The sequence below is a fragment of the Haliotis asinina genome, chromosome 4, assembly GCF_037392515.1.
Source record: "Haliotis asinina isolate JCU_RB_2024 chromosome 4, JCU_Hal_asi_v2, whole genome shotgun sequence".
NCBI classification, from domain to species: domain Eukaryota; kingdom Metazoa; phylum Mollusca; class Gastropoda; order Lepetellida; family Haliotidae; genus Haliotis; species Haliotis asinina.
The window spans coordinates 76,697,805-76,718,910 of NC_090283.1; the positions used below are offsets into that span (position 1 = coordinate 76,697,805).

The window sequence follows — 21,106 nt, forward strand, 5'->3', positions numbered from 1 at the left end:
GCCAGCCTATTAGACACCAGAGGCTCTTTTCATGAAGGAGCCTTTACTGAGGTTAACCTTAACTCCCATTCTTTAACACTGCACTTAGGTGACCAACAACGTTATAGAATGGGAGTTAAGGCTAAAGGTTGCTTCATGAAAACCCTGAGGTATCTAATACTCTGGTATACTGTTGATTCATAACGACCATTTCGTGGATAAAAATTTGATATTTTGTATGTGAGATGCCATCATACCAGCTTAAAAACAGAACATGACCTGGGCCTCTAATATATGCTGAATTCTAATGGACGTCAAGTTACAGCACGTTTCACTTTGAGGAGGACTGCACCAGCCTGACATGAGGAGAGATCAGCCATAAGGAAAATAGTACATTAAACTCAACTAGTAATCTAAACATGACTGAATACAAGGGTTTCCATGGATGTACACTGTGGAGCACCTGGGTAATTAATTTTAAATATATTCATGTCATCACAAGAATATCTTGTCTTCAGTCTTAATCATGTTTGTTTGTTGGTCAATTGTTGCACTCCGCAATATTCCAATTACATAATGGCAGTAGGTAAATACTTAAGACTGAACCTGACAATCCCTTAACACCATGATATATGCCACTGGTATACAATGACATGTGTCAGCCAATTTAGCGAGCCTGACCACCAGATCCCGTTAATCATACGACAAGCATGGGTTGCTGAAGGTCAGTTCTAACCTGGATCTTCACAGATAGATTTAATTAGAAATGCTTCACTATGAATCCCACAGGACACCTGGCTCTGTTTCTACAAATGTAGTTCAAGAAGGTGTCACATGATAGCTCTACCATCAAATATTTTCACAAACACACTATGTGGAATATTGCTAAGAGTGGTATCAAAATAATACATATTAACAAGCAAACAAACAAACAAACCCACGAACATCAAGACATCATTTTTTTTATATCAAGACAGTTAGACAAAAGGAAGAAACTATTTATACCATAACAGTCTCATGAAATTATTTTACAAAATCCTAGCTTTGACATTATCATTCTGAAGAAATTAACGATGTAAATCAACTATTATTAGAGACAATTGTAAAGACGTTAAATATAACAGGTCAATGAAGGTGTTAAATATAACAGACCAGTGAAGTAACCCACTGAGTCATGTTGTATTAGAATCTAGTGTGTTTCCTTATTTGTCTTGATGAGTATAATGGCTGTCTCTCCCCATGTTTGCCCTATCTCCCTCTAGTTTGCTGATCTATACTGTAGCAAGAAACGAATAAGGGTGAAAGAATTCAGCAAACCTGACAGGAGATCGACTCTGAGATCGACCTCGAGACCGACTGAGACGTTTAAGCTCTTGGTGTGTCTGGGACACAAATACTGTTGACACCCCACTCTTTGATCTAGTCAACAACACAAGCTGTCCAATGTAGTATGCCTCAAAGGTTAGTGAATAAATGATAGTCGGCAATGTTATAACATACCCATTTAATCTCATGACAACAACATAGCCATGCAATATGGCGAGCTTAGGTGAATGATATATTGCACACAGGGTTCCATATACCTTGAAATATTGGGTGATAGCTAATGTGTGTTCCAAATGAAACCTTTGAAACATTATAGTTATTAAAGTTGTTTCACGTCAAATATTATTCTGTTTTATTTCTTTCCTGGTCAAAACCTAGCACACTGATTGATGATGTCAGGTCAGGAATGCAATCTTATGTATACAAATGTTCCATTTTGTTATATAATTTCTAGATGTTTTTGTCAGCTGACTTGTAAAGCATGTTGAATATGTCACCTGATTGTAGCCTTAGATTGACAAATATGAGTTTGATGATGGGTACATATCATACGGATCCCGTACACGGAACTAGGTTTAACATGGATCTTCATGACTTGGTGAGAATCTGGGTCTCTCCAAGCCAGCTCAAATGTAATGATAAACAAATAAATGTTAAAAAATAATGTGTAACATTTAACAGATATCAGTAGCAATGTATTTTAAGACATAATATGCATTTATGTATGTATTCAACTGAAGGATATCTTGAGGTACACCTTGTAACTATATGGTGTAAACAAGAGTTGTATATGAACATAGAGAAACCACATTATAGTATAGTAATGCAGTATGAAAGTATGCGAAATATGTCAATATTCCATAGCCATTCAAAATAAAGCGTATAATGATACAACAAACAGGAAACAAACAAGGATTATATCACATGAAGATTAACCATCATTACTTCTAAAGTAGATGTGATTCATACACACTTGGTCAATATAATCCAGAATACAATCCAGCAATATTCAAAATGGATGTCTGATCTGATGCATGCTAAGTGAGTGAATGTTACACTACGCTTCTGTCAGCAGTATTTTTGCTTTTTAGTGTTTATATCAGACCACAAGTAATAAGTCTTAAGTCTTGACCAGTGATTGATAGTGTGAATGACTATAGGGGCATGATCCCAAATGTTCAGTCCAGTAACAAAGTAAAAGTTTGTTGTTGATAAAATACACCAGACATACACATATACATACTTGAAATACACATCACTCACAGCTATATTCCAGCTATATGATGGCAGTCCATATCTCATGGGCCAGTCAAAGCAAGTGATTGACATCATGAGCATCAAGCTATGCAGTTGAGAGTGATGAAACGTAAGTCTGACTGTCCAATCCCATTGCCACAAGAATGGGATGATGATGACCAGTTCTTAAGATGGGACACATTTCAGTGACTTCTTTCAGTTAGTCCCAGGGGTCACTGCTGACCCAAGGCTGTGCTGATTAGGGGTCAGGTTGGGTTGGGTCAGATTATTAAAACACACACACCTCAGACACAAGACTTGAAAATAAAGACCAACTTTTTGTCAATTATATTCAACAGGAAATGACTAAAAAATCATAGGACTTGTCCATGGAAAATACCAACAATATTGGAAGGTTTGATGTGTTTTGTACACCTTCTTAACCAACCATTAATCATCAAATTTAATATTTAGTTGGATGACATGAAGAACAGCAGAGTGATGTCTTACCTCAGCCCGATGCTCATCTCGCTCTCCTGATGAACCAGTCCACTTTTCTGGTCTGTCACACTCCGGTCAAAGGTCACTTGACCCACCTTGGAGGCTGTCTTTGATTTTAGCCCTGGGGGAAGAGGGGCACCTGCCCCCACGTACACAAACCCTTGGCTGGGACTGGCACCTACCAACAAGAGATTACATCAGTCAGTGGAACTCTCATCTGTGGTGGGATGCATTCATCTTATCGTGTTGAATGTCTTGATTCAATGGACTTTACAGAAGCTGATTATGACAAGACAGTACTATGATGATCCATTTAATTTCAGTGTAACCTATCGGACTAAATCACCCAAACTAACAAACTCATCTAAACTAACCAACACATCCAATAGATCAGCTCACCCCAACTGACCAGCTCACCCTAAATGAGCACTTTCCCTCCAACTGGCCAATTCCCCCTACTGATGAACTCACCAAAACTAACCAACCCTCCAGATTGACCAACCCTCTCCATCTGTCAACTCATCCCTACGGAAAAGCTCTCCCAGATACAAACCTAAGAACTGAGCATCTCTCTCACACAATGTCCAACTCTCCATAATGACAAACTCTCCCAAAATGGATGACACTCCTTTCAGCTAGCAACTCCAATCCCACTGACAAACCCTCCCCACACCTATCTGATCACCAGCCACACTCCTATAACTCCACCAGGTCAACCAACTTCATCCCACAGGCACAACTCACTCCTCTGTCCCTCCCTGAACTCTTCCTCAAGGCGTCGACGTTCCCGCTCCACAGCCTTGCCCCTCATGATGTCCCCGATGTGTGCCAGCAGCTTCTTGCGGGCGTTATACGTCTCCCTCTCCGCGTGACTTAGTGCATGGTATGGCATGTGTGCAATACGTCGGTCCTGGCACAACAGAACAGTGACATGCACAGAACAGTGACTCACATGCACTCCAAATCATGCACAACATCAAACAAGTGACTGTCTATTTAATTTAATCAGACTGATTAAGAAAACATGGAAAATTAGTTCTGAAGCCCAAACATCTTCCGGACACAGCAGGGGATTTTCAACAAGAAATTGTCATCACTTTTGCTATTTCTAACCAGAGAAATAGTTGAACAATGTCACAGGCACATCTGCCTGAGATTTGCAATATTGTTTGGGTGCAAGATGACCTTAGGTTTTGTTAGTTCATTGGCTAAGTTGCCCTTCTGTCCATGACATTATATGCCATGAATTAAGTCAAACTTATTAAGATCATAAGAATCCACCTCCATCCTCAAGAGAACCCTGGATTCATTGAGGCACACTCCTAATCAAATGCCCAAAGTTCAATTATTGCTGTCTTACTGCTCATCTGCGGTGCAGCATCAAATTCGTTCAGAGATGTAGTAATTACAGCGATGCATGTTTCGTCCAAAGATATCCCAGACAAAGGTTACTGGACTGATGGTAAATTTGCCATGTACTCCTGCTGGTAGGTACTTGGTAACCACGCCTTCTTGACATGCACACATGCATGGTTTATTTAGGGCTATAACATACCAGTAAGGGCAGGGCAGAAGGTAAAACGATATGGTTGAGGTACAGTGACACAGACAAGGGTGTCTCAAGCCAGTGTCTTCATGCAAGTCTGTGGAAGAACAGACACAAAGATGTAGCATGCATGTAGTAACCCCTGGATCTCACCTGGTTGAACATGTAGTAGGCGTAGTCCACTGCCGTTCCCTGGATTCTCTTGGGGCCAATCAGAATAGGAGCCAGGATGTTAGCGCCAGCCTTAATCAGTTTGTCTACCTTGGAACAGAATACATCCATGTAAAAACAGAGACATATGGATTAAACATCACACATGGATTAAACACACATGGGTTAAACAAAGAACAATATTTCTGTTAAAAAGAAATACATTCACAGTGAGTACGCATGAAGCATGTATCCTAATGGTCAGTTCATATCAACAGCTATCTTACAAACAGTATCAAAGTGTATGTATCATCACAGTCAGTTCATATACACAGTTTCCCTACAAACACTATCAATGTGTATGATCACAGTCAGTTCATATACACAGTTATTCTACAAACAGTATCATCACAGTCAGTTCATATCAACAGTTATCCTATAAACAATATCAGTGGCTATCGTCTGTTCATTTACTTCTCTGTAAACTTACAAGCTGCAGTCTCCCAGTTATCGTCCGCCTGTGTTCATGTTCTGTGGAAGTGGCAACACAGAGGGCACTACCAACGCCATGTGTCAGAGGGAGGCTGGGGTCAGCTCCATACAGCAACAATTCATCAATGGCCTGTGAAGAGTAAATCAGAAACAATGTGTTATATCAGTCAAGACCTATACTGCAATGTACACTTGATGACCAGTCTACAGATGCTGAAGTATTTATTTGTGGCTGAAAACACACAAAGGAGAAAGAATTCCCTAAGTCTGTAGTAATGTCAGTCTGTAGTAATGTCAGTCTGTGGTAATGTCAGTCTGTGGTAATGTCAGTCTTTAGTAATGTCAGTCTGTGGTAATGTCAGTCTGTGGTAATGTCAGTCTGTGGTAATGTCAGTCTGTGGTAATGTCAGTCTGTAGTAATGTAGGTCTGTAGTAATGTCAGTGTGATGACAGTACTCACATGATCATTCCCGCTGGTGATTGCGAGGGCAAGGGGAGAGAATCCATTGCACAGGAGACTGGGGTTGGCCTTGTGTTCCAGTAGAAGACGGACAACTCGACACACATGCTGAAGTAACAACATCAGACCCCGCTACAAATGCTGGCATAACATCAAACCACTCTACACATGCTGAAGTAACAACGTCAGACCCTGCTACACATGCTGGCATAACATCAAACCACTCTACACATGCTGGCATAACATCAGACCCCGCTACACATGCTGGCATAACATCAAATCACTCTACACATGCTGAAGTAACAACATCAGACCCTGCTACACATGCTGGCATAACATCAAACCACTCTACACACATGCTGAAGTAACAACGTCAGACCCCCGCTACACATGCTGGCATAACATCAAACCACTCTACACATGCTGAAGTAACAACATCAGACCACGCTACACATGCTGGCATAACATCAAACCACTTTACACATGCTGAAGTAACAACATCAGACCACGCTACACATGCTGGCATAGCATCAAACCACTTTACACATGCTGAAGTAACAACATCAGACCACGCTACACATGCTGGCATAACATCAAACCACTTTACACATGCTGAAGTAACAACATCAGACCACGCTACACATGCTGGCATAACATCAAACCACTCTACACATGCTGAAGTAACAACATCAGACCCTGCTACACATGCTGGCATAACATCAGACCACTCTACACACATGCTGAAGTAACAACGTCAGACCACTCTACACACATGCTGAAGTAACAACATCAGACCACGCTACACATGCTGGCATAACATCAGACCACTCTACACATGCTGAAGTAACAACATCAGACCACGCTACACATGCTGGCATAACATCAAACCACTCTACACATGCTGAAGTAACAACATCAGACCAAGCTACACATGCTGAAGTAACAACATCAGACCCTGCTACACATGCTGAAGTAACAACGTCAGACCCTGCTACACATGCTGGCATAACATCAAACCACTCTACACATGCTGAAGTAACAACATCAGACCAAGCTACACATGCTGAAGTAACAACATCAGACCCTGCTACACATGCTGAAGTAACAACATCAGACCCTGCTACACATGCTGAAGTAACAACGTCAGACCACGCTACACATGCTGGCATAACATCAAACCACTCTACACATGCTGAAGTAACAACATCAGACCAAGCTTAGTAACACATGCTGGCATAACATCAAACCACTCTACACATGCTGAAGTAACAACGTCAGACCCCGCTACACATGCTGGCATAACATCAAACCACTCTACACATGCTGAAGTAACATCAAACCACTCTACACATTCTGGCATAACATCAAACCACTCTACACATGCTGAAGTAACAACATCAGACCACGCTACACATGCTGGCATAACATCAAACCACTCTACACATTCTGAAGTAACAACGTCAGACCCCGCTACACATGCTGGCATAACATCAAACCACTCTACACATGCTGAAGTAACAACGTCAGACCCCGCTACACATGCTGGCATAACATCAAACCACTCTACACATGCTGAAGTAACAACGTCAGATCCCACTACACATGCTGGCATAACATCAAACCACTCTACACATGCTGGCATAACATCAAACCACTCTACACATGCTGGCATAACATCAAACCACTTTACACATGCTGAAGTAACAACATCAGACCACGCTACACATGCTGGCATAACATCAAACCACTCTACACATGCTGAAGTAACAACGTCAGACCCTGCTACACATGCTGGCATAACATCAAACCACTCTACACACATGCTGAAGTAACAACATCAGACCAAGCTACACATGCTGGCATAACTATGATGATCAAACCACTCTACACATGCTGGCATAACATCAAACCACTCTACACATGCTGAAGTAACAACATCAGACCACGCTACACATGCTGGCATAACATCAAACCACTCTACACATGCTGAAGTAACAACATCAGACCCCGCTACACATGCTGGCATAACATCAAACCACTCTACACATGCTGAAGTAACAACATCAGACCCCGCTACACATGCTGGCATAACATCAAACCACTCTACACATGCTGAAGTATTTGTTTGTGTTTAATGACACACTGTTACATTTTAGCTCTCTCCAAGCAAACTGTAAAAAACTGACTAAGGGACACAGAATCCTATTTCCATTGAGAGCAATGTTTCCACAAGGATACAAGGACCCACCATGAACCATATCGCAGCACCTAACCAAACTGTCAATTATATCACCAAGTTCTGTGAAGAAAAAGTTACTGAGTTCTGTGAGAAAAAGTTACTTCTTATATCCTGAAACCCCACCTCTTGCTTCTTTATCACTTTGTCCCCATTACACAAGCACCTATTATTTCTGAAATATTTCAAAACTGAATCTCCACTTAATAAATATAACAAAATTATACATAAAATGCCTAAAATTGAAATGAAACAAACATAGTAACATTCAAGAAATCCAGTAAGCATAACTTGCATGGACGGTAATGTGTATTTTTGTTCTACTCTCACCTTGTAGTTGTCGTCTCGGGCACAGGCAATCTGTAATGGCGTCCTCCCACCTAGAAGAGCTTTACTCTCATCTGACAGGACGTCTTTACTCCATTCCTCCTCCTGGTAAAATCAGGGTAACTTACAGATTTACCTACATTTAATATGCTAATTGTTTGTGTTAGTTTTGATGTAGCAGTAGATATTAAATATCAAGGCGTTTCTTGGTGGTAGTAAAGGATTGAAGCATTCGTAAAACATCAGTTGCTTTTGGCAGCAGAATTTGATGTTAATGACCCTTGTATACAAACATGACGGAGTTGATCATCCTGCAAGTTTTGAGGTAGGTTTCAAGTTTTCTATATCTGCATGAGTGTGGATTGGTTACCAGTGTAAAGTTACTGACACTATTTAGGATTCAAGAATTGTTTCGAGTGAGTGAGTGAGTGAGTGAGTGAGTGAGTGAGTGAGTGAGTGAGTGAGTGAGTGAGTCAGTCAGTCAGTCAGTCAGTCAGTCAGTCAGTCAGTCAGTCAGTCAGTCAGTCAGTCAGTCTTACCAAGATCCTATTGAGGAAGGAGTCATCCTCCTCTGCGCGGACGTCTGGGTCAGCCAGTGCGTTTAACAACAGCTCCGTGATCTGCACACCGTCCTCCCCAGGGATTGCACAGGCTATATGTAGAGGGGCAAGACTGCCCTTCTGGAATACACACATTACACCACTATCAACACATGTTTTACACAATTATTCTATAACTTATTGAAATCAATGTGGCACTTTACTGACTGGATATAGATGGTCATTAAATTGTCATTCAAAAAAAAACATAGGGCCCCATTTCACAAAACTGTCAAAGCTCTATAATATGGTAATAATAATGATTAATTTATAAAGCGCCTAGTTTCCAGGCATAGCCTGCTCAACGGCGCTGAGAATAACTGCTTAATAAAGTTGTTGGAGGAAGATATTGAGAGTTAGTAACTGAAAACGTATGTCTTGAGGAGTCATTTGAATGATGAGATGGAGTCAGCAGACTTTATGTTGATTGGCAGGATATTCCATAGTTTCGGAGCGAACACAGAGAACACATTTTCGGCAAGCCTAGTTCTTGTGGATGGCACATGAAGCAGACACTGGTCCAGGATGAACAAAGAGTTTGTTGAGGCTGGTATGTGGTGAGGTGATGCTTCAGATAGCGGGGAGAGGTCTGGACAAAGAGTGCAGAGTACGTAAGGAGGAGCTGCTTGAAGATAATCCTTTGCTGAACTGGAAGCCAGTGGAGCTGTTTGATGACTGGAGTGATATGATCAGTTGGTTTGGTGAGGGAGATAACTCTGGCGGCCTTGTTCTGAATGCGCTGGAGATTGCAGATGACAGTAGTACCGGATAACAGGGCATTGCAATAATCCAGTTGAGAAGTAACAAAGGAGTTGATGAGAGTTTTTGTTGTATCAGAGTCAATGTATTTACGGATTCTTCCTATGCTGGCGAGGTGATAGTTCGCTGAGCGGGCGATGTTGAGAGATTGCTTCTTGCTGGACATAAGATGGTCGAAGATAACACCAAGGTTCTTGACTTGGGCAGACGGTTCTATTGTGACTTTGTCGACCTCTAAGTTGATGGATGGTAGTTTGGACAGCTGCTGTTTAGTCCCAATCACAATGAAATCTGTCTTGTCACCATTCAGCTTGAGTGAGTTACACAGCATCCATTCCTATATCTCTGTATCTCTACAGTTGTCTTAAGTCCTATAGTGTAGGATAGACTTACGACAGTCATAGCGCTACGATTACTTTGTGAAACAGAGTTCCAGAAGGCATCCTGTAACACTGCAAAGCTTGTCCCCAAGGTGTCATCAGTATCCAGGCACCTGTCAGCTCTTTCAAAGTATTTAGAATCAAGTGGATCCCTTCAGACTATTTCACTTGTAACCATTTTGGTATACTGGATACAGAGCCCTGTTAGTGGGATTCCTGAGTATGCAAGGTGACATGAAACAAGTATCTGGTCAGTTGATACCAATATTGAGTTCTACACAGAGTTGATGTGTGAGATATTTCAGTGGATGTCAAGAAAGTTCTGCTTTTTAGGCAGAGCAATGAAGTTTTCATGATTCAGTTTTCCTGAAGGCAATTTCTGATTTCTAAAATCTTGTCTATCATACTATGGTTCTATACATTAGGAGTGTATTACTCTTCAAATGTCTTAGTATTGATGGTTAAACCGTAAATAATCAAGACTGGAGTAGATCTTCCTTTGATTGATATTATGTTCATTTGTTCATTTATTATTTCACTCAGCAACATTTGACCGATATGGCGAAGGTCTATAAATAATCAAGTCTGGACCAGACAATCTAGTGATCAACAGCATGAGCATTAATCTGTGGAACTGGATTATGATGACGTTATAGCCAAGTCAACAAACCTGACCACCTGATCTTGTTTGTCGCTTTTATGAAAAGAATGTGTTGCTGAGGACCACCTCTAATTATCATATACAGAACAAAACAAAATGAAATCTCACAAAGTAAACGTTTATGTTTATGTCTTCTATCTAAAAACTTGACAAGAAAATGGAGTTGTGTTCTATTTGCTGGTCAGTATAGAACTTCACAAGTTATGTATATAATGTGGCAGATTAATTATCCTAAAATGAAGTAAGAATTAAGTGGTGCTTAACTTATTTTGAGTGGTATATTAAGTTCCTACCTCTTTCGGCAGCCTGGCCTCTGTAGATGCTCCTTTCATCAGCAGGACTCTTACCATCTCCACATCAGCGGCCTTGATGGCAAAGAACAGCACCGGCATCGGTACGCCAGAGGCGTTGGGGTCGGCACCGCGCCGCAGCAGCAGGTCCAAAGTCTCCTTCATTCTCTCTTTCCTGAACACATATCAGGCAATGGTGAGTGAGTGAGAGAGCTGGATTCTAAAGTGCTTTCAGTGGGCAAGGGAAAGAGGCAAGCCTAAAGAGAAGCAGCAGAGTTCTGTAGGAAGCATTTCTGTAAAGTATGTGACTTAAGACAGGACCACTAGACCATCATGCCTGTACTGAGTTGCTCCCTTTGGTGTGTTTGGACTGTTGGTAAACATGAGGCACATTGTAAAGGCTCTTCAATAAGTGGCTGTGTATATATAAGTCTAGTTGTTGCGTTGACGACACACACACACACTGAGACTTACACACAGAGTAATACTGGAGTTGTGTCATCATTCGGCCTATCTACATCTGTCTGGCTCTTCGTCAAGCCTGACCTACATTCAAGATTGCTCGCTGTGAAAGATTAGGTAGAACTTTTTCTCACTCTCAAACCAGGGCTTTGGCGAGTTGACATTATGTTTGTGACCCATTACTTTAGATTTGATTCTGCAGCATTGTACTAGAAACCTCTATTGTGAATCATTGTATCTTGCTCTTGTCTGCTCAATACTTAACACTGAATATTTTAGACTTGTCTGTGTCATATTTTGCTGATTCTGAGGGGATATCTTATACCGTTTGTCATGGGAAAATATTAACCGTAACAGGATGAACAAATTCATCACAGTGACGGTGATGTTTTGGTGTAGGTTCAAACACAGTTAATTGATGACCAGTTGAGTGATGAAGTAAAATAGAGAAGTTGTTCATCTGCATGTTGCTATCCTTCATTATCGCTTCAACTTCTAAATGTCTCTTAAAGATTTTATATTAATATGTGTCAATTATGTTTTGAAATTCTGAGCCTTGAATATCAGTTGTTAATAATTATACACAGATGTTTATATGGTTGATATAAAAACAACACATAGGTGAGTTTTTGTTTATCATTCAAAATATATACATGTATTTTAATTGTTTCAGGTTGTAAATAGTGTTAACAAGTATCTGAAGTGTGAGAAACAAATCTAAAACCTTGGTGTCCGACTTGCCTTGATTAAACTGTGACATCGTTGTCCACAAATCTGCTGTGGAGACAAGGAGACTGAATCATGGAGCTGGTTTATCTGAGACTAATCTGCGCAACTTAGTTGGGCTGCTTCAAATACACTATTTGGCAAATCTGATACATATTAGGAATATTGCATAATGACTGCGCATAATTATTCATGTTTACAGTATTGTAGTTCAATTCTTGATGCACAAACTAGAACACCCATGTTGACTATTAATCTGTCACAGAAATAACCAGTGATCTCATGACTCTCAAAGTTGGTATGTAATATCAGCAGTACCATGTGTGACTGCGGCAAACTAACCTAACGTTCGTCACTACAACGATAGTACATATTCCATTCTTGCATATCTCACTTTGCAAAAGGACATAAGGGTTTAAGTAAATCACACTTAAAATATTCGTTAATATTCAGGTCTGGTGATCATCAATAATGAATTGAATTCATGCAGGGCTACAGTTTGATTCATCAAATATGCAAGTGAATCATAACAGCCTTACAACTTAAGACTAAAAGTTCAACAACAGCAATAGATATTCTTGATATTCTTATACAGACACAAATCTGAGCCTCACCATGACTATATAAAATAACCTGGAGAGTTCTGATTATTTGGGGAATTCCATAGACTCACATCTATGCATTTATATATCTAAATATTTAAAGATTAAGAATCATGTTTTCAAGAATCACATTTACCCAAAAATATTCAACCATCACATCGTCCCAATCACTTACTGTCTATTTCAGCAGATATGCATACAGCAATCTGCAGTTCTAATGCCTTGAATTAGCTATTGAGTGAGTGAGTGAGTGAGTTTTAGTTTTACGCCGCACTCAGCAATATTCTAGCTATATGGCGACAGTCTGTAAATAATCGAGTCTGGACCAGACAATGAGTGATCAACAACATGAGCATCGATCTGCGTACTTGGGAACCGACGACATGTGTCAACCAAGTCAGCTAGCCTGACCACCCGATCCCGTTAGTCGCCTCTTATGACAAGCTGAGTCGCCTTTAATAGCAAGCATGGGTTGCTGAAGGCGTATTCTACCCCGGGACCTTCACGGGTCAATTAGCTATTGAACCATACTTGGGTGTACTTTTGTTTGTTTGGTCATGGAGATTTTTTTTGAAAATTAAATTCTATCTATAACTACTTCTTGAAAGATATCATGATAAATATGTTGTTCCTTACAGGCTGATTGAGTGAGCACTGATCATCAATACTGGCAATAATACAGAATTTGAAAGGAAGGAGGAAATGTAATGAAAAATATACATTTGAATAAGCATCCATCTGTTACAAAAAGGATTTGTTTTTTTACAAAAAGGATTTGAATATTGAACATATATACACCCTTGGCTATGTCATGAGGATTTAAAGGTCACATGCAGCGTCAAACACAACTTTGCAGATTCCGATACCTTTCAGTATGCACTTACCAAAACAAATCATCAAAAATGCTAATTCAATCCATAAAGTTGAAAACAATGGAGATGAAAAAAAACCTGCGAAATCGAAGTTCAAATGATTCACTAATTTTCCCCTTGCGCTGGGGGAAAAAGTGGTTTCAACAGCTGGTTTCCTACTTCTCATAAAAAAGATCTTGTTGATTATGATAAGCAGACTCTGTGACAGAGAAAACTTAATGTCTGGTTTACTGACACCTATCAGGCTTATAAGCCATAAACAAAGAGCCAGCTTAGCTTATCGGCAAATGAACCAGTGGCCAATGAAAAGGCTTCATTACACTTGAGTGTACACCCACTGGCTCTCACTGGGTTACTGCTTCGTTTCGAGGGAAGTAAAATAAAAAATATTGCAATTTCGATCTGCGATTTGTTTTTTCTTAATCAGCATTGCATTATATATAATATAAATAAGTGATAACTGTGTTTCTAGTTACGTTTGATTTTTGGGCTGCATTTGACCTTTAACTAAATTATGCTACTATACAATGATGGACTAACTGTAGTAATTTGGGAAACTGAAATTAGTGATTTGTGATTTGTGGGACTCTTCATGGTTCATGCGCCATTACTTGTTATATGATTCAAGCAGTGTTTGAATTCAGGAGGGTCCTTGAGATTTACTCTTGCAGTGCTTGAATTGAGAGACTGAGTGTGTGAACACTATAGTTTTGAAAGGAGACCCACTTAGTCTGCCTTGTCTGTTCAGAGGAAGCACTATTTCAGACACTATTCTTGCTTGTGTTATCATGTTCGTGAATTAATGTGGCTGATGGTAGGGAGACCCTCAGTGCAAAATATACTTTAGAATTTTATAATATATATAGGGCTGCAATGAATACACTATATGGCAAAAATGATATGTATCATGAATATTGGGTAACAAATATGAATAATATCATTCATGAATACAATATTGTAGTTACGTGATTGATGCACAATATGGAACCCCATGTTGACTGTTAATTTGTAACAGAAATAACCAGTGATCTCATGACACTCAAGTTTGGTGTGTAATAGTTATAGTTGACAGTACCATGTGAGTCCTTGGCAAACTTACATAACTGCAAGGTTAGTACATATTCCATTCTTGCCTATCTCACTTTGAAAAAGGACATAATGGTTCAAGTAAAACTCGCTCTCATAAAAAGATCGTAATTATTTGTTAACATTCCTTTCTGATGACCACAAACAATAAATTGAATTAATGAAGGGTTACAGTTTGATTCATCAAATATGCGAGTGTATACAACATGCCTGCCTTGGAAAATGCATGTCAACTTTCGTAAAAACAGATTTTTGACTGAAACTTCCTCTCTTGCTAATAAATATTTGTAATTATAATATCTCTGTTTTATCTCTCTCTCCTCACTCTAGAATCCTTTGCTACTTCTAAAAACACTCTGTATGTTTGAGTATCTCAGTGAATGAGTATATATAATCTATGCTGCGTTTAACAATATTCCACCAATACCCTGGACACCAGAAATGTACCCAAGTGGGGGAATCGAACCCAGCTGCTTGGCATGATACCTGAGAGGAATCAGTCACATTAAAGGGTTGTAACAGAGCAGGAAATATTAACTTGGCAACCTAACATGACTGTGGGAAGCAGTTTGTTTTTCTCCCTTAAAATCAACTGGTTTGTTGTGCAGTAAATCTACACAGACCGTCAAACTACATAAGATTGTTAAATTTAAGTGCCAAGTCAAGAAGGAATAAAATCTTTGATTACTCAGGGCCATTTAGAAAGTGGTCAAATGTAACATATGTTATATCTGGGATAAGTCACTAATACATTTCTTACTGCAGTCACTGTGGCTGACTGGGTTAGGTGGCTGACTTTGTGTGCTGGTGGTTAGGTTTGAATCCTGGATGGGCCTCAACCCAACAAAAGCACTAGAATCTGTACTTTGTTAATCCAGTTAACAACATATGCTACAGGTATAAATCGCCTGTTCTGAAAAATTACCATCCCAATATCGTGTCCGACATTACATTTTCAAACCCTAAACATGCGTATACCAAAAAGTGATAAATTCTTACAGAGATATCTGGAGAGCCATCATCCGGGCAGTCCCGAGTCCTGCACTCTGCAAAGAATGTCGACTCACAACTCTGTCATTGGTACTGAGCTGGGTGGCACACCTCTCCACAAGCTGCTCCGTGACCTCGATCTGGTAGTTCCTCACACTCTTATTGGAATCAAAATCCTCTGGAAGCTCATCATCCAACTGATCCCCTCCCTCATTGTCACTATCGATAACTGAATCTCTATCAGCATCCTTAACTTTGTCCTTGAGTTTGTCATCACACAACTCTCCATCATCGACCTGGGTGGTATTTTCTGTTGCATCAGCGATTGTAACCAGTGACTTATCTCCGGGTTCTCGAAGACTCTGGGTACTTTCCATAGCCGGAATCCCACTGTCTATACTAGTGCTGCTTACACCATACTGGTCTATCAGCTTGCCATTTTGGGATTTTTCTCGGTTAAGTTCATTATTCTGACTTATCTTTTGTTCAACTGTTGTAGTCTTCTTTGACAAGATGCTTTTTGGTTTCTGTTCATCTTTGGTGTCATCTTCTTTCACTTCTGGTGGTTTTTCAAGATAGCGCTCAGCTATGTTGTAGTGGAATGTGTCTATGGGATAGAAGAAAATAGTTCCGGCTGATAAGGCGGAGCAGCCTTCATCATTCAGTTTGTTCACATCAGCCCCATGATTTAACAACAAGTTGATGATATCAATGTGCCAGTTTACCTGAAACAGCAAATATAATCCTTTCATGTATAGGTTACTAGGTAAATACATGCATGGAAAAAGATTAAAAATCAAATATATTTTGATCTGTTCTGGAGGATTTACACTAAAAGCTGAATTATGTTCCTGTATAAACTGATATTCCATTGAAAGTGATTCGTGAAGATCTGGGGTAGAATCAGTCTCCAGCAACTCATGCTTGCCACGAAAGGCGACTGTGCTTGTCATAAGAGGCAACTAACAGAATCAGGTTGTCAGACTTGCTGACTTGGTTCGCACATGTCACTGGTTCCCAACTGCACAGATCAATGCTCATGCTGTTGATCACAGGACTGTCTGCTCCAGACTCGATTATTTACAGACCGCCGAAAAATAACTGGACCATTGCTAAGTGCGGCATAAAACTAAACTCATTCACTCCACTGAAAGTGATGTTTTGCTCAGGATGTCGGACACTGAATGTGGGATATTCTAAACTTATAATAAAAATGACTGTGCCCTCTATGCACTGTCCATAAAACTGAAATATTCCATTTCCTGTCTTATGTTTAAGTCCTGTTACAGAAAACAATACAAACCCTTTTTATATCCTTCTACAAAATAAATACAATATGTTTACTATTACCAAAGCAGACCTGACCTTGAAGGTTAATGCTAATTCTCCTCCTGGATGCAGAAAGCTAACTTTCTCATGAAGGATGCATAAAACCAAATTAAATCTAATTTTGTAATGTTTTATGGGTTAAGGCAACATCATCTACATGTGAGTGTATGATCTACTCAACTGATGTACATGCAAAGAAAATTACAAATAAAGCAGACGCTAATGATTTGTTCATACTAGCTGGAAGTGGCAATTTGCCAAAGTCCCCAACCCCCCAGTCCCCCTCCCTTCAAGAGTTAGTGTACTACACTTGTGTAAACCGTACTTACAGTGGCCCCGATGAGTGCAGTATGACAGTGTTTGTCTGCCACATCAGGATGCACACCTTCGTTGATGAGCAGTTCTTCCACCTTCTCTATGTCCCCAGATACTGCAGCTCCTAGCAGCTCCTCTGAAGCCAGCTCCAGTCTCCCTTTACTCTTAAACGAACTCCGATCTCCATCGATTATCTTCTGAACACTAAATGAAAGTTGGCTTACAAAAGCTTTATGTTTGTGAACATGCCTCTGTAGGTTTATCATGGACGGTGTTTTGTTCCAGGCAGCTACTTTAACATTGTTGCTATCGTCAGCTTCTACATCCTTGTAGAACTCCTCATCGAACAAGTCTTTATTAATGGCAAGGCTTCTAGGATCCAGAGATGTATTGAATATTTCTGAGACACGATCTGTCACAGAGCTGTCCGGGGTGTAGTCAAACTCATATGGGGGGTTCAGGACACTGCTGAGGGGTGCGTGCGAGTCGCTTTGTTCACGTGGATCAATGTACAGGACATGTTCTTCAGGATTAAAGTCAAACTCCTGATGATCCTTCATGCTGAAAGCACCAGGAACTGAGGAACAAAGTTTGATGAGCTTCTCCCCAAACCACAGCCCAACGTCTTGTGTGCCATCCTTGTATGTTGTGACACCTGGCCCCTCACGTTCATCATTGATATACAGACCCTGCAACGACCACCTCCATCAAAAAGGGAAAGATGTTCAGGAGAGTACTGACAACCCTTGGGCCACTAATCCAGACAACCCTTGACAAAATAATCAAGATAACCCTTGACAAAATAATCAAGGCATATTCTGACAAAATATAGATCTATATGACAAGTAATCAAAGCAACCCTTGACAAAATAATCAAGATAACACTTGACAAAATACTCAAGGCATATTCTGACAAAATATAGATATCCCTTGATGTGATAACAAAAGATAACTTGTGACAACCTTGACATGATATCTGCATTATAAATTTGACCTCATCAAGATATCAATCTGGATCTCACATTCATGTGATCTGATATGTTCAAGTGGTTTGTTCTCTGACTGCGACTAATCTAAGATTGATTACTTCCATTGATACTGAATGCTTCTTAGCTTCTATATTAAATGAACGGACCATTCAACGAATTTCTGAAATTTGTCTTACCTCAAATTTGTCCCCATTAGTAAACTGGAATGTGCCATAACCCTCTTTTTTGTCCATGTAAAACATGCCCTGGAATGTAGATCCATCCGGCCAAGTATATAATCCCTTGCCATGGCGCCGGTCTTTGAAGAATGTGCCTTTGTAAGACTGCCATATGAAACAAGTGAAAATCATCCAGTATAGACAATGTTAACTAAACAATCTTCTAACTTGGACTTCACATATAGATAAAATTCATATCATAATAAGAGAATTTTGGGGATTTATGTAAGCTGCCATGTTTATTTACCCACAAACCATATTTCTTAGCAGCAGTGGTCAACGTGATCGACTCTGATTGATAAGTTGCAAGCCTTACATAAAAGAAACTGCACTTGATTGCTGTGCATTTCTCAAGTTGTCCATATTCAAAAGTTCACAAATTTCTGCTTGTTTTTGTCACAAAGAAGCAACATGCTATGTTGACTCAAGTTTTGGGGGGCATTATGTAATATGCACAATAAAAGCCAACATTATGTCATTAGGCGATTCCTTCCATGAAAAGACAAGTACTTATTGATTAAACTTCATTTAAAAAACCGTCAACTTTCAAGTGGTCAGAGATAAGCAGTGAGCAGGCCCTACACTTAACATACAAAGCTTTCTAAATCTGTGTCACTTTCCACTTAAGTGGGAACTTCAAACCAGAGCATACTGAGCCACCGTTTTACAGCATTAAGTGTTCTGTTTCAGCTTTGACTTAGACCAGGCTCTGTAACTTAAGCTTGATCTCAACTGTTGCCTGTTATCAACTACTAATTTCTCTCCTGCCACTGTTGTTTGAAGTGAGAGTTGATATCTTGCCTTTACCTCAAACATTTAGTAGGTAAGGTGAATTGACGTGTCCTGTGTATGATTATACTACTAATACAGTGTGCTCTTTCCAGCTCAGGCTCTGTCTTTATCAGACTGCTGCATTAACTAACTGAACTTACGGTCCGAGCCTTCAGCCATCGATGTAAGAAATTTCGATATAGCTGGGACTGCTGTCTAATTCAGACTCTTTTGTTGGTCCCAAGCCGGTCCGAATTAGACAGAGTGCACTGTATTTAGCGTGCGTGGGTGCATGGGTGAATGCATGTTGGTGGGCTGGTGTGGGTGACAGTCTGCATGCCTTTACTGGTATTATGTTATTTATAGTACTGAGAGGCCACGCCTTAGAGGACCAGTCCTTATTTTGTCGTCTGATGTCAATCTCCACCAGGCATGGTAACAACAAATAACATACTTTAACATTGTTTGGGATGACAAGTCTAGGGATCTAACCACTGACCAGTTCTCCCTAGGTAGACACTCTATCTGCTGGACCATGGAGGTGGTTCAAAGATGACATAACTTAAAAGAGATCAGTCATGACAATACTGACAGACTGCATCTACAATTGTTGTCTGTGTCGGAACTGAAACAGACATACCAAATGAATACAGTCATTGTAAAGTTCCCATACACACCTCTTTGTTTGCCCATTCAATGTATCCTTCTCCGTGTCTCAGGTCATTGACAAACACTCCATCATAGTAACTGCCATCTGACCAGTACTGGACGCCTAGCAGGACAGAAACATCATTTAGTGATAAAAGGAAATGGCATGGAATTTGAATGTAAAGCTTTTCAGATGCAGATATAGACCTTAATTTCAACATGATTATCAAATATGTATTATTTTGTGAAAAGGGGGTGGTTATGAATACTGTGCATATGTACATGCTAACTACCTCATTTCATGTTAGTTTTTGGTGTTGTTTTGTATTCATACTTCAATCATTTTATCACTTAAATTGTATTTTGGGTGAAGCAAAGGGACGCAAAAGGAGCATACAACTATATAGATGTGAAAAATAAACTCTAACAGCACTATTAAAGGTCACATGCAACGTAAAACACAACTTTGCAGATTCTGGTACCTTTCAGTATGCACTTACCGAAACATATCATAAAAAATGCCAATTCAACATATAAAGTTGAAAAAAACACGATGAAAAAAAAAGCCTGCGAAATCGGAGTTCAAACGTTTCACTAAATTCCCTCCAGCACTGGGGGAAAACTCTTTTCAACAGCTGTGCTGTGCTGCGTCCATAACGCATGCGCAGTGAATAGGTTCGCGGAGCTTGAAACAGTATGCATGCCCAGCGTCTGAGGTCGTGAGCAATAGTCTAATCTTGGGTTGTGTACACAAACAAGTACATAATCTACCCGTTGCGTAAAAAAACTTGTTGATTGTGGTAAGCAGTCTCGGTCACAGAGAAAGCTCAGTGTCTGGTTTATTCACACCTATATGTCTGCCTGCCTGTCTGCTAGAGACAACATGCAGTACACAGCTTCAATCATTGACCACGTGTAATATGAACTTAACACCTATCAGATTATACGACACACAGAAAATAAGTTGATTTATGACTCGTGCCCCGAATCCCGTCTCTGCCACATTATGTAATTAGGCACGTGTGATACACATGACGTTTTATGTCTGTGGGTTGCAAACAAACTACATTGTACACTTATAATTTTGTTTATTTATTTTTTCACAAGCAGCAATGTATATTATATGTCATGAATAAGTGATAATTGTGTTTTAGTC

General features: G+C 39.9%; 1 protein-coding gene across 1 annotated transcript in view; it reads right to left on the reverse strand.

Moving 5' to 3' along the window:
- The window catches only part of LOC137281903 (ankyrin repeat and MYND domain-containing protein 1-like), a 40,085-nt gene that overhangs the window by 12,190 nt on the left and 6,789 nt on the right, over window positions 1-21,106 (reverse strand). The window contains exons 3-15 of the mRNA XM_067813615.1: window positions 19,980-20,074; window positions 18,490-18,636; window positions 17,339-18,013; window positions 15,690-16,405; window positions 10,946-11,117; window positions 8,793-8,933; window positions 8,257-8,358; window positions 5,691-5,798; window positions 5,229-5,360; window positions 4,742-4,849; window positions 3,787-3,952; window positions 3,052-3,220; window positions 1,297-1,398 (exon numbers count right to left, since the gene is read on the reverse strand). Of these exons, the coding sequence (XP_067669716.1) occupies window positions 1,297-1,398; window positions 3,052-3,220; window positions 3,787-3,952; window positions 4,742-4,849; window positions 5,229-5,360; window positions 5,691-5,798; window positions 8,257-8,358; window positions 8,793-8,933; window positions 10,946-11,117; window positions 15,690-16,405; window positions 17,339-18,013; window positions 18,490-18,636; window positions 19,980-20,074 (2,833 nt within the window). The remainder of the gene's footprint in view (window positions 1-1,296; window positions 1,399-3,051; window positions 3,221-3,786; window positions 3,953-4,741; window positions 4,850-5,228; window positions 5,361-5,690; window positions 5,799-8,256; window positions 8,359-8,792; window positions 8,934-10,945; window positions 11,118-15,689; window positions 16,406-17,338; window positions 18,014-18,489; window positions 18,637-19,979; window positions 20,075-21,106) is intronic.